Genomic DNA, 13,793 nt, shown 5'->3' on the forward strand with positions numbered 1-13,793 from the left:
ACCTGTGACTGGCCACTTTACTCCAACCTGGGTAACATAGTAAGACCCTGTCTCTTAACAAAACAGGAATGTTATGAAATAAAAATTTAGGCTGTATCTATATACAGGGTTGTTTAGAGGAGAGGAAGTGTGTAGGAAAGGCAAGGAGGAGATCATTTTGGAGGCCTCTTAGAAATAGCCCAGGCATATGGTAATGAAAATGTAAACTGGTAGTCAGAAATAGGCATGGAGAGGAAGGATCCAGTGAACAGTAGTGTGGAAGCAGAATTCAAAAGACTTGGAGACTTGCATTCTGGGAGCAGGAGTAAGGCATTAGTGGACTGTGGGAGTTTGAACTTGGGTGACGGAATGTTGGTGCTGTTGACTGAAATAGTGAAGTTGGGAAAGAGCCAGTTAGACATTGGGGGAGAGGTTTGCAGGCAAAGAACAGGGTACTAAGTTTAATTTTAGATGTGCTAAATTGGAAACTGGGGTATTGGTGTAAAAAGTTGATCCTGTGGGCATCTGACAATGTGCTGGAGGTAATTCATTCAATACATTTTGAGTCAGGCTCATTAACATAATTTCCCTAAAATAATAGTCACCTCTTTTTTTTTTTTTTTTTTTTTTTGAGACAGAGTCTCACTCTGTTGTCCAGGCTGCAGTGCAGTGGCACAATCTCAACTCACTGCAACCTCTGCCTTCCGGGTTCCAGCAATTCTCCTGCCTCAGCCTCCTGAGTAGCTGGGATTACAGGTGCCCACCACCACTGCTGGCTAATTTTTGTATTTGTAGTAGAGACAGGGTTTCACCATGTTGGCCAGGCTGGTCTCGAACTCCTGGCCTGAAGTGATCTGCCTGCCTCAGCCTCCCAAAGTGTTGGGATTATAGGCGTGAGCCACCATACCTGGCCCCAATAGTCACCCTTTTTAAGTGTATAGTTTGGTGAGTTTTGACAAAGTATGCAATTGTGTAACTACTACCACAACCTAAGATACAGACCGTTTCCATTTAACACTTCCATCTCCAGAAAAAACTTGTGTCTCTTGTAGTCGGTTCTCTTGCACTATACCTAACCCTTGGCAATCACTGGTACATTTTCTGACCCTAGTTTTGGCCTTTCCTGGAGTATCCTATAAATGGAATTATTTGGTATGTAGTTTTTTGTGTTTGGCTTGTTTTACTTAGCATAGTACTTTTGACAGTCATCGAGTTGTGCGTATATCAATAGCACACATTCCTTTTTATTGCGAGTAGTATTCCTAATATGTTTTACCCTTTTACAATATTGAACAATATTTGGGGTGTTTACAGTTTTGGTCTATTGTGAACGACGTTACTATGAACATTTGCATAGGGGTCTGTGTGTAGATATGTTTTCATTTCTCTTGGGTAAATAGAACTGGGTTGCCTGTCATATGGTAAGTATGTGTTTAAACTCATAAGAAGCTGTCTGGTTTCCAAAGTGGCTGCGCTGTTTTGCATTCCTCTCAGCAATGGTTGAGTTTCAGGTTGTTTGTATCCTTGTAAGGACTTGGTATTTGTCTGTTTTAAAATTTTAGTCTTTGATAATGGGTATGTAGTGCTTTGTCATTGTGGTTTTAATTTGCACTTCCCTAATGATACTGAGCATCTTTTCATGTTTTTATTTGCTTTTTCCTTTATCTTTGGTAAAGTGTTTGTTCACATCTTTTGTCCATGTTTTACTGGGCTATTTGTCATCCTATTGAATTGTAATAGTTCATTGTATATTCTGGATGCAAGTTCTTTATCAGATAATGTTTTACAGATATTTCTATGGGATGGCTGTTCACCTGGTTAATGGTATTGCTTATAGGACAGTTTTAATTTTGATAAAGTCCAATCTATCTTTTTTTTAAATTTATGGGTAGTGCTTTTTGTGTCCTGTCTAAAAAGTTAAGTCATTGCTGTCTCTAAGGTCACAAAGATGTTCTGTGTTCTCTCCAAGAAGTTTTATATATTTTTAGCTGTTATGTTTAGCTCTATGGTTCATTTAGAATTAATGTTTCTAGATAGTGCAAGGCAGAGCTTAAAAGCTTGAGACTCTTTTTTTTTTTAATATGAATTTCCAGTTGTCATTCAACAGATATCAATTGATTTGGGCATAGTAGTAACACAAATAAACATAAACAGCCTCTGCTGGCCAGGCCTGGTGGCTCATGCCTATAATCCCAGCACTTTGGGAGGCTGAGATGCGATTTGAGACCATTCTGGGCAACTTAGTGAAACCTTGTCTCTGAAAAAGATTAGAAAACATTAGCCGGCTATAGTGGTCCGTGCCTGTAGTCTCAGCTATTCAGGAGGCTGAGGTGGGAGGATTTCCTGTGTTTGGGAGATTGAGGCTGCAGTGAGCTGTGATCCTGCCATTGCACTCCAGCTTGGGCAACAGAGCGAGACCCTGTCACAGAAAAAAAAAAAACAAAAAAAAAACGACCATCTCTGCCTGTGAAGAATATGCTGGGATACTGTGAAGAAAAGACATGTAAAAGCACAAATTGCAACATGGTATAATGGTTGGAACTATAAACATATATAGATTAATATTCAGATCCTGGCTCTGCTGCCATCCTGGCACAAAGTTCTATAAATGGTGGCTGTTTTTCTGTACTGAATACAGACGTTGGACATTGAATAAGGTAATTAGCCTCAAAAGGATGAAAGTATCAAAGAAGGACCTTTTTGTTCCATTTTAAAGATGAAGAAACCAGGGTAGAGAGAGGCTAAATAACTTGTCCAAGGTCACACAGATGGAAAGATTTTTAGTATATGTTTAAAATTGGTTATGTATCTTCAAGTATTTGTTTTAGGTTGTGCTACATACACTAGTATAGTGCTACATACACTAGTCACAACCTAAAACAAATACTTCAAGATTTATAACCAATTGTAGTCTGGAAAAAACTATTGTTTCTCCAGAACAGAAGCTATCTTATTTTTCTGTCCCTATTGCCTGGCACTTAAGAGCCCAGCAAACATTTAATGGGATGAAGAAGGTTACTGTTAACGTTATAGTGCATGATATGTGAATTAGATTATAATTTTTCGTGTGCATTTTGTTAGGCTTTTGAATCTAAAAATCCATAATGAATAAGTCAGCAATATTTGTGTTTTTGGTTTGTTGTTGTTAGGATACAAGATCTCCCTCCCGTCACCCAGGCTGATGTGCGGTGGCTCGATCTCAGCTCACTGCAGCCTTGACTTCCCTGGCTCAGGTGATCCTCCCACATCTCAGCTTTCCAAGTAGCTGGGACTATGGGCGCATAGCACCACACCTGGATAATTTTTTGTAATTTTAGTAGAGACAGGGTTTCACCATGTTGTCTAGACTGGTCTCAAACTCCTGGGCTCAAGTGATCCACCTGCCTCGGCCTCCCAAAGTACTAGGATTACAGGTGTGAACCACTGTACCTAGCCTAATGTTTGTATTTCTGTTGTTCTCTTCTACCTGCTAGGTTTCTGATAATTTCATAAGATTGAACATAAAAAATGGTGATTTTGAGGCTGGGTATGGTGGCTCACGCCTATAATCCCAGGACTTGGGAGGCCAAGGCCGGCAAATCACTTGAGGTCAGGAGTTTGAGACCAGCTTGGTCAACATGGCAAAACTCCATCTCTACTAAAAAAAATACAAAAAATTAGCTGGGCATGGTGGCATGCACCTGTAATCCCAGATACTCAGGAGGCGGAGGCTGAGACACGAGAATCACTCAAACGCGGGAGGCAGAGGTTGCAGTGAGCTGAGATTGCGCCATTGCACTCCAGCCTGGGCAATAGAGCTAGACCCTGTCTCAAAAAGAAAAGAAAAGAAATGGCAATTTTGTAAGTCAAAAATGGTCAAGTATTGGCATTTTCATATGGTTCAACCCACGTAAGTCCTAGATCACGTTACCTCCCACTTTGCTACACTACTGCTTCCTGTTTCTAAATTTTTTTGAGTTGGAGTCTCACTATGTTGCCCAAGCTGGGTTCCAACTCCTGGGCTCAAGTGATCCTCCCACCTCAGCTTCCCTAGTAGCTGGGACTATAGGCATGTGCCACCACACCTGGTAGCTGCTTCCTATTTCTTATTTTAGTGAAAGAATAAATGTAAACAAGATAAAACTAACGTTTATTCATTTATTGAATAGAACAAATACTTGTCTCCTTGTACTTGCTTTGTCCCTCTGCTTATGAGGTTCAAATGAACATGTACTTGAAATGTCTTTTCTTAGATGGAGATGGCGATGGTGATGGAGCAACTGGAAAGAAGAAGAAAAAGAAGAAGAAGAAGAGAGGACGTTAGTGTCTTAAGTTAATGTTAATCGATATATTAGAAGTGGTTATTCGGCCGGGCGCGGTGGCTCACATCTGTAATCCCAGCTACTCAGGAGGCTGAGGCAGGAGAATCGCTGGAACCCAAGAGGTGGAGGTTGCAGTAAGCTGAGATTGTGCCACTGCACTGCAGCCTGGGCAACGGAGTGAGACCTGTCTCAAAAAAAAAAAAAAAAAAAAAAAAAAGAAGTGTTTATTCACTGACAGGTTTGAAGAGTAGGTTTGAAGTTGCTTAAGGTCCTGATATATGTTAGAGAAATAAACTTAGGCTTAATAGAAGCAGAATTTAGTGAAACTAATAATTATTTAGAAAATAACTTCGGTTTAACAATCCTGTATTTTCTTTAGCTGTTAGCTAAGGGATGTCAATATGAATTGGTTGCATTTTACTGCAAGTTAGGGATGAGTTTCTAAAAATTTTATGATTTAAAACTTGCATAATTTAAAGAATAATTCTGTCAGGAATGGCTGAAGTGGTGCCACTGTGGTGGTAGGGTAAATGTCGTTTGTAATTTACCTTCCAGCTTTTAAATTATGAGATTCTGGATGAGTATTTAATGAAGAGTCCCGTTATTTAAGATGTGTGCATATGGTGAGACTTTATTATTAATAATAACTTTTATATTGTACTATTAGATTTGTATAAAATATCCTACTTGTTTTGAGTTTCTATAAGTGCCACAACCAAACATCATCAGGGGCCTGAAAATATGTTAGGGAGACTAAAGGGAGATTTCATAGTATTGAAGAAGAAAGGTTGGGTTGAGAATCACAACATGTAAGTTTTAATCTTGGATGCCATTTGGGCTGTTGTAGACCACTGAATGTCTGGTTATGCCTTCCTTTAAAATTTTTCAGGCTAAACTTCTATGAATCAGAATTTTGGGGGCTTGATAGTGATTTCCCTGGTCTCCAGGTGGAGGTGGGATAGCCTTTGCATTCAGGCATCCATCATTACTAGATCCTTCCACTCTAAGAAGAGGATGTCAACTATTCTCGTAGCCTGTGAGGTACCATGAGTCTGTATTTGATGAGCACAAGATACTTGCATTCCAGGAATCTTCCAGGGGCTATAATGTCCTATTCTTTCCATTAAAAAAAAATTATTAAAAGTTTGGCTATGAGAAATAGTACTACCTGAGAATGAATTAAGAGATACCTATTTCTTAAAAAAAAAAAAAAAAAAAAAAGAGAGATACCTATTTCTCCAAATACTCTAAAATTGCTGCCTTCTGAAGTCAGACCAGCAGGGAGGAGTGTTGTTAGAGGACTGTTTTATATTTGCCCGTGATAGAATTCTTCTGACAGATGTTTAAGTTTGATGCCATTAACCTTTATTCTGCTTCCTCTGAGGATGTTGTTGAATGTACTGTTCATTATATTTCTTTATGAGGTACTCTTTTTTTTTTCTGCCTAGTATCAAGGATAATTGTGTTTTTTTCTGAGTATCAGTCTGTTTCATCTCAGAACCATTGTGACCTGTGCAAATAATTTTTTTTTTTTAATGTTGGCTACTAAAGGGCTTAGAGCCAAATTTGTGGTTTTTGTGTTGGCCTCATTTCAGGTACTATTCTATGTTCTTCTTGTTTTGGTTTTTACTAATTTACTTTGAATGTCTCTTATTTGTCTATTTTTTATATCCTGGTAGACTTCTTGAATCATTTCTGGAACAAGCCAAATAATATAATCGTGGGCAGTTCACTGCCCTTATTTGCCTCATCTATACAGTGTGAAAATTATGAATGTTAGTTAATGATAACTATAGTGCAGATTATTACAGATAATTCATAGTTTTGTATAATGACTTGGATGTAATACATTATAATTTTCAAAGATTATCCAGGATTTCATCTGATCTTTCATTTTGTAGATGAGGAAACTGAGGATTGGTACTATTTAGCCATTTGTTCAAGTCACAGCTAATAAGTGGTAAAGACTAGACTTCAACTTTGATATTCTGATTACAAATTGTATATTTTTTCTCTAATGATCTTTTTAAGTCCCTTGTCATGTAATTTATGCACAATATAAAAGTCATCTTTATCAGATTTGTAGATGAGATAAAGTTGGAGTGATAAATACATTGACAAAAGTTAAGATTTCAGAAAATCATAATTGATTATGTATGCTCTTAACTTTTATACCTTATATACTATTGAAATAATAGTTTTTCTTATTTTATTAATATATATTAGGTTTATATTTTTATTTTATTGCTATAGGACTTCTTACTACTTTGATTTGTATTTGTGAAAGCCAACCTCTCTATGCTGTTCCATCTCTAGTATAGTGAATGAAGATGAAGACATTAGAAGTGTGCTTTTTGCCAAGGCATATACTGTTTAAATACATAATGGAGTTCTGAGGAGTTAAAAATTTCTTTTTCCCAAGCAGCAATAAATCAGTGAGGAGGTGGCCAGCGTGATGAAGTGTCTTCTGCTTTTAACTGTGACAGCAAGGAGGAGGTTCCTTAAAATCAGCATATAACAACCATTAGGAACTGAGAAAATTCTAATAACTGCTTAATTTTATTTTTAACTACAGAAGTTAATGCTTTATTTGTATCTCACAGCAAAAGTTCAAACAGACCCTCCCTCAGTTCCAATATGTGACCTGTATCCTAATGGTGTATTTCCCAAAGGACAAGAATGCGAATACCCACCCACACAAGATGGGTAAGGATCATCAAATCACTTCCAGTTTAATTTTTGACAGTTATAGCTTAGCAATAAAGCAGATTTGACATTTCTCAGAACTTTGCTCCACTACTTTAATAAATACTTACAAATTTGTCGTAAAGATGATACAGTAGAAGCCCTCTTATCCAAAATGATTGGGACCAATAGCAGGTTATTGGTCATTTAAAAAGTATATTAAACGGAGGATCACAAAATAAAAATTCTTGTAGATAAAGGTTAACTTAAACAAATTTGTTTTTTACCTCTCTTGAAATTTGGGTGTGGTTTAATACTTTTCACCCCTCATATGTATTCATAATGTGTTATTTACAATTCCATTTGGGGTTTCTGAGTGATATAAGGGTTGATGTCTACTATATCTTTACTTTTTTTTCCTGAAACCTTTTGATAGTTCTTACCTACACTTAATTTGACAGAAGTATTTTTTGATGACTTATTGAGATTTATCAGGGTGGTTACTTTTCATGGAAACAGTTTTTTTAATGTTACTTTTTTTTTTTTTTTTTTGAGATGGAGTTTCGCTCTTGTTGCCTAGGCTGGAATGCAATGCTGGGATCTCGGCTCACTGCAACCTCTGTCTCCCGGGTTCAAGCAGTTCTCCTGCTCCAGCCTCCCGAGTAGCTGAGATTACAGGCATGCGCCACCACACCTGGCTAATTTTGTATTTTTAGTAGAGACGGGGTTCCTCCACGTGGGTCAGGCTGGTCTTGAACTCCCAACCTCAGGTGATCCGCCCACCTCGACCTCCCAAAGTGCTGGGATTACAGGCGTGAGCCACCACGCCCAGCCAATATAACATTATTAAATCACATAATTACCGTAACAAGTACAGATGACTTAAACAGTCTTGGGAACAGATTCACCTGATTCTTCAAGGTGTTCTGTAAGGATACATTTAAAATGCTTAGCGGAAGTGGCATTATGCAGACGTATTGAGAACGTGGAAGCTGGGACCAAACTATCTGCATTTGAATCCCAGTTCTGAGATTTATTAGCTTTGTGACTTGGGCAAGTAATTATCACATCTGTGCTTTTGTTTCCTCATCCATAAAATAGGCACTCTGCAGGGTCATTGTGAGGAATGATATATGCATAGCACTTAGAAGAGTAGATGCATAGTGAACATAAAGCAAGCTAGTTCCTGTTATTCAAAATAATAACCTGTCACCCACAATATTTATAATACCATGGACATTGATCAGTATGTTTTACAGAGGGAATTAAGAGTATTGCTTAATCCAGTGGTTGCAGTCGTTGGTTAAGAAAGCTTCTACTGTAGCTCGTTTTCTTGGCCTATAAAGACACCCTTATTTTTTTTTTAAACATAAAAAAGAAAAGAAGAAAGAACATACTGTTGTTACATTACCACCTGCTCCCTCATTTCCAGTTACGAATGTTCTTAGGGAATAAGTGTAAAATTCTGGAATTGTATGACATGGACTTCTTTTCTTTGAATTTGAAATCGTCAATTGTCCCTATCTTAAAAGCACTTATTTTTAAAATGCCACAGATACAGATAATTTTACATTAATAAATTCTTATAGTACATATGATATGATCACATTTATTTTTAAATATAATCTCTTAATTTTTTTTGCTTGTTCCCTCTTCTTTTCCTTCCTTCCAGACCCATGTTAACCACCTAGCAGGTAGCCTTCCATATTTTTTCTATGCTCATATATGTATACATCTGTCTGTTTATGTAAGGGAATGTTTGATCATTGTTTGTTTTACAAAAATGGAATCATAGGCACACTTTCCTCCACCTTTTCTCATTCAGTGCTAACCGTTGGAAGTTCCTCTAAGTCAATTAGAATAGTTCTATTATTATCTTGAATGGCTTCATAATATTCCATGGTGTCAGTGTACCACACTTTATTCCACCATTCTTTAGCTGATGGCCATTTTCTTTGTCTGCAATAATTTTTGCCACTATAAACCATTCTGCAATAAACCTCCTTAGGTAAATAGGTAGCTGGATATGTAGTGTATTTTTCTCTCTCTCTCTCTCTCATGTACTGGTAGTTATATTCTGAAATAAGTTTTTAGGAGTGAGATTGATTAATCAAAGAATATATTAATTTGCAGTTCTTACACTGTTAGTGATTTTGAGCATCTTTTGATCATAGGCTTTATGATATCTTTTGCTCTTCCCAGAAGTTTTAAATTTTTAAATGCATTATGTGTCCATGTTTAATACTTCTGAGTTCCGGCCAGGCGTGGTGGCTCATGCCTGTAATCCTAGCACTTTGGGAGGCTGAGGCAGGTGGATTACCTAAGGGCAGGAGTTCAAGACCAGCCTGGCCAACATGGTAAAACCCCGTCTCTACTAAAAATACAAAAAAAAAAAAAAAAATAGCCGTTTGTAGTGGTGCACGCCTGTAATCCCAGCTACTCGGGAGGCTGAGGCAGGAGAATCGCTTGAACCCAGGAGACGGAGGTTGCAGTGAGCTGAGATCGCACCACTGCACTCCACCCTGGGTGACAGAGCGAGACTTTGTCTCACCAAAAAAAAAAACAAAAAAAAAACTTCTGAGTTCGCAGTAGTCTCTTAGATTTTCTTAAACACGTATTTTGTGTTTTATTAACATCTTTAATCTGGAATTTTTTGTGTAAGATTGGGAGCACTAATTTTATTTTTCTTTCCAGTGCAGTCAGTTTATTGTTTATTAAATAATCCCTCCTACTGAATTGAATGACCACCTTTGTCACATGCTGTATTCCCATGTGAATAATGGAATCAGTTTCTGGATTATTTACTCTGCTCCACTGATCTGTTTCTTCTTAGGCTAATACTATTTTGATTTGATATCCCAAACAATTCTTTTTAATACTTTTCTTAACTACTCTCAGTCATATAGCCTTACACACACACACACACACGAACACGTGTCCTTGTTAGAATTCTCATCATAATTGCATTTATATTTATGTATTAGTTTCTGAAAATTGACAGTTTTATCACCTTGTCTTATCCAATGTCATGGGATGTTTTTGATACTTTTTCATTTATTCAATTTTTTTTTTTTCAGGTAGGTCCTAGCCCTTTTTAATTAAATTTATTCTTAAGTGTTTTATGGTTTTTGTTAGTGATGTGAATTAAATATTTTAATCCCATTTCTGTTTCTTTATACTTGCTGCTAGAGTGGAGGAAAGCCATTGATTTCTTATACTTGCTAACAGATTGTTAATACTTTTAACAATGTGAATATTATGGAACACTTGAAGTGGTATTTAATACATGAAAAAAATGAGATTTTATAAATTCCAAAAGCTTCCTTTGCCTTACTCTCAGCTTCTATTGAAATTAAATAAGTAGAATAACTTCTGTTTTTGAAATAATAAAGGAAGATAATTAATTACATGTTATAATACTTCTCAAAGTAATTTTCTTAAATATTGCAGTATTGTATGTTATCCTGGAGAAATATAGAATAAGTATAAGATAGTGTGGTGTGTTTGCTTTTTAATAAATCTCAATACTTTTTACATTCATATAACCAGTTTTGACTATTTGCAAATAGATCAGATTCAGTATTCTTACAGATTTCATATAGTTTGTATCTTTCCTTCATTGTTTTATTAATAAACTTTTATTAGAAATTGAATGAATTATCACAAATAACTCACCTTTGAAACTACTCTAGGTTAAGTGTATTTTTAAAAACTTCTTATTTTGTACAAAATTAGTCGGGCGTGGTGGCACATGCCTGTAATCCCAGCTACTTGGGAGGCTGAAGCAGAAGAATCTCTTGAACCTGGGAGGCGGAGGTTTCGGTGAGCTGAGATCACACCATTGCACTCCAGTCTGGGCAACAAGAGGGAAACTGTCTCAAAAAAAAACCCAAAAAACTTCTTATTTTGAAATAATTTTATACTTCCAGAAAAGCTACAAGCATAGTACAAAGAATTCCCACATAACTTTCACCTAGATTTCCTTTGTTTTGCCACATTTATTTTATTCTTCTCTATCTCAATGAAATATAACAAGTCTACATATTGTCATATACAAATAACATTCCATTTTCTCCTTCGAAGACAGATACAAAGCAAATGTGAAAAATGTTAAATTGGTGAGTCTGTATATATATATAGTTTTTTTTCTTTTTTTTTTTTGTTTTGTTTTGAGACAAGGTCTCACTCTGTCAGCCAGGCTGGAATACAGTGATGTGATCATAGCCCACTGTAGCCTGGAACTTCTGTGCTCAAGTAATCCTCCTGCATTGGCCTCCCAAAGTGTTGGGATTACAGGCGTGTGCCACCACACCCGGCATAGTATTTTTTTTTTTTTCCGAGCCATTTGAGATGAGACTGCATTTTTGGCTGGAGTACTAGATAATGTATATACAGTATCCTTTTCAGGGGGTTGTATCTAGAGACATACAATGTCAGTTTGCTCCTTATTGGTGATGTTTAATTTTTATTGTTTGTTTAAAGTATTAGCCAGTTTCTCAAGTGTATTGTTACTAATTTTTTCCTCTTATAATTATTAAGTTGTGGGTGGTTGTTTTGAGTATATCCAGATGACTGTTGTGAACACTCTTCTCACACATAGCTTGAAGCCTTTTTTTTTTTTTTTTTTTTTGAGATGGGGTATTGTTGTATTGTCCAGGCTGGTTTACAATTTCTGGGCTCAAGTTATCCTCCCATCTTATCCTCCCAAGTAGCTTTGAAACTAATTTTTAATAGTTATAGTAATGTTTGTTTACTTTCTAAAACCAGGATCCACTTGAGGTTCTCACTGCATATTGTTAGAGGCCTCACCTTTTTCTCTTTCTCTTCCATGCTCCATCTCTTTGAAGAAACCAAGCAGTTGTAGAAAGTCTCATGTTCTGGGATTTCTCTGATTGTTTCCTTATAGGGTGTTAAAACTTTTTTCTCTATTTCTGTGTTTTCTGCAAACTGGAATTAGGTGTTAATGGGCTTAGATTAGATTTAGGTTAAACATTTTTGACAGAGTTATAAAATAAGTGATTATGACCTTCACATTGTACCATATTCTGCTACATTAGATGTAATCTCAGGCTATCCTACTGTTAGTTTTATTGTGTTTGACCTTTTGATTAATGTGACAGCCAACTGTTTTTTTTTTTTTTCCCTTTAAGGGTACTTTTTGCTTTTTGCAGTTTCCAAGTAATCTGTGGGGCTACTTTGGTATCATTTGGAATATCTATCTTCCTTCCTGTTCTTCCTAGTTTATACAAACTTGAGAAGAAAGGAATATCCTTTTCTTAACAACTTTTCACTTAATTCTTTTAATATCCATTGATGATCCTTGCTTTTATGGGTTATTTCATTGGGAACTGCAAAATGGTGGATTTTTAATTCTTTCATTCATTCCACATTTATTAGGTGATACTATTCTGTAAGAAGAATTTTCTCTATCAACTGGGAATCAACTATAGTTCCTTCTTATAGGCAGAGTTAAAATATGCTTTATTTCTTATCCTTTAAGTACCAGTTTTTAGAGGAAGGACTTTATGTGATATATGCATACATTTTAATTGTTGTTATTATTTTTTTGAGACATGGCCTCATTCTGTCACCCAGGCTGGAGTGCAGTGGTGCAGTCTTGGCTCACTGCAACCTCTGCCTCCCAGGCTCAAGCAGTTCTCGTGCCTGAGCCTCCCGAGTAGCTGGGACTACAGGCGTGCACTATCATGCCTGGGTAACTTTTTGTATTTTTAGTAGAAACAGGGTTTTGCTATGTTGCCCAGGCTGGTCTTGAACTCCTGAGCTCATGCAATCTGTCCCCCTTGGCCTCCCAAAGTGCTAGGATTATAGGCGTGAGCGACCACGCCCGGCTGTTACTATGTTTTGAGATAGGGTCTTATTCTGTCATCCAGGCTGGAGTGCAGTGGTGAGATCTAGCTCAGTTCAGCCTTGACCTCTGGGTGTCAAGTGATCCTCCTACCCCGTCTCCCAAGTAGCTGGGACTACAGGCGTGTACCACCTTGCCTGGCTAAAATTGTTTTTTCTTTTTGTAGAGATGGAGTCTTGCTATGTTGCCCAGGCTGACCTTGAACTTCTGGGCTCAAACAGTCTTCCTGCCTCAGCCTACCAAATAGCTGGGACTACAGGCGTGTACCACCTTGCCTGGCTAAAATTGTTTTTTCTTTTTGTAGAGATGGAGTCTTGCTATGTTGCCCAGGCTGACCTTGAACTTCTGGGCTCAAACAGTCTTCCTGCCTCAGCCTACCAAATAGCTGGGATTATAGGCATGAGCCACTGCACTTGGCCTATCGTGTGTATGTGTATGTATGTGTGTGTGTATGTATATGTGTATGTATATATATATGTATATGTGTGTATGTATATATTTTGGTGGAGACAGGGTCTCACTGTGTCACCCTGGATTGTCTCGAACTGTTGTCCTCAAGCAATCCTCCCACTTTGGCCTCCCAAACTGTTGGGATTATAGGAGTAAGCCACTGTGCCTGGCTTTAATTGCTATACTTTTGTTTAATTGACTGAACAAAATAAGATCAAATGTAGGAAAATAATATTCTTAGTAAAGCTGTGTTGAGGCAGATTTAAAAAAAATTTTTAGTCCACTTATAAGGAGTTTTTGGGGGGTCTGGAATTATAGACCCTGATGCTGGGTTTCTCTTATTATTAATAACTTTAACAATAATAACTTAATAACTTGAACTCGAGACTTTGAGCAAAAGAATTTAATTCCATTTCTTTTTTCTTTATTATTTATTTTTATTTTTTATTTTATGTTTTTAGAGACAGGGTCTTGGTCTGTTGCCCAGGCTGGGGTATAGTGGTGCAATCATA

The 13,793-nt window shown here is 37.0% G+C and overlaps 1 protein-coding gene across 6 annotated transcripts in view; it reads left to right on the forward strand.

The window, feature by feature from the left end:
- METAP2 (methionyl aminopeptidase 2) overlaps window positions 1–13,793 on the forward strand; it is a 110,173-nt gene that overhangs the window by 74,061 nt on the left and 22,319 nt on the right. For 3 of the 6 annotated variants that reach the window (XM_063614280.1, XM_055238761.2, XM_055238762.2), the window contains 2 exons: window positions 4,212–4,277; window positions 6,884–6,986. In XM_063614280.1, coding sequence (XP_063470350.1) covers window positions 4,212–4,277; window positions 6,884–6,986 — 169 coding nt within the window. The remainder of the gene's footprint in view (window positions 1–4,211; window positions 4,278–6,883; window positions 6,987–13,793) is intronic. The other 3 variants (XM_063614281.1, XM_055238764.2, XM_055238763.2) reach the window with 2 other exon arrangements.

The sequence above is a fragment of the Symphalangus syndactylus genome, chromosome 13 (assembly GCF_028878055.3).
Source record: "Symphalangus syndactylus isolate Jambi chromosome 13, NHGRI_mSymSyn1-v2.1_pri, whole genome shotgun sequence".
NCBI lineage: Eukaryota > Metazoa > Chordata > Mammalia > Primates > Hylobatidae > Symphalangus > Symphalangus syndactylus.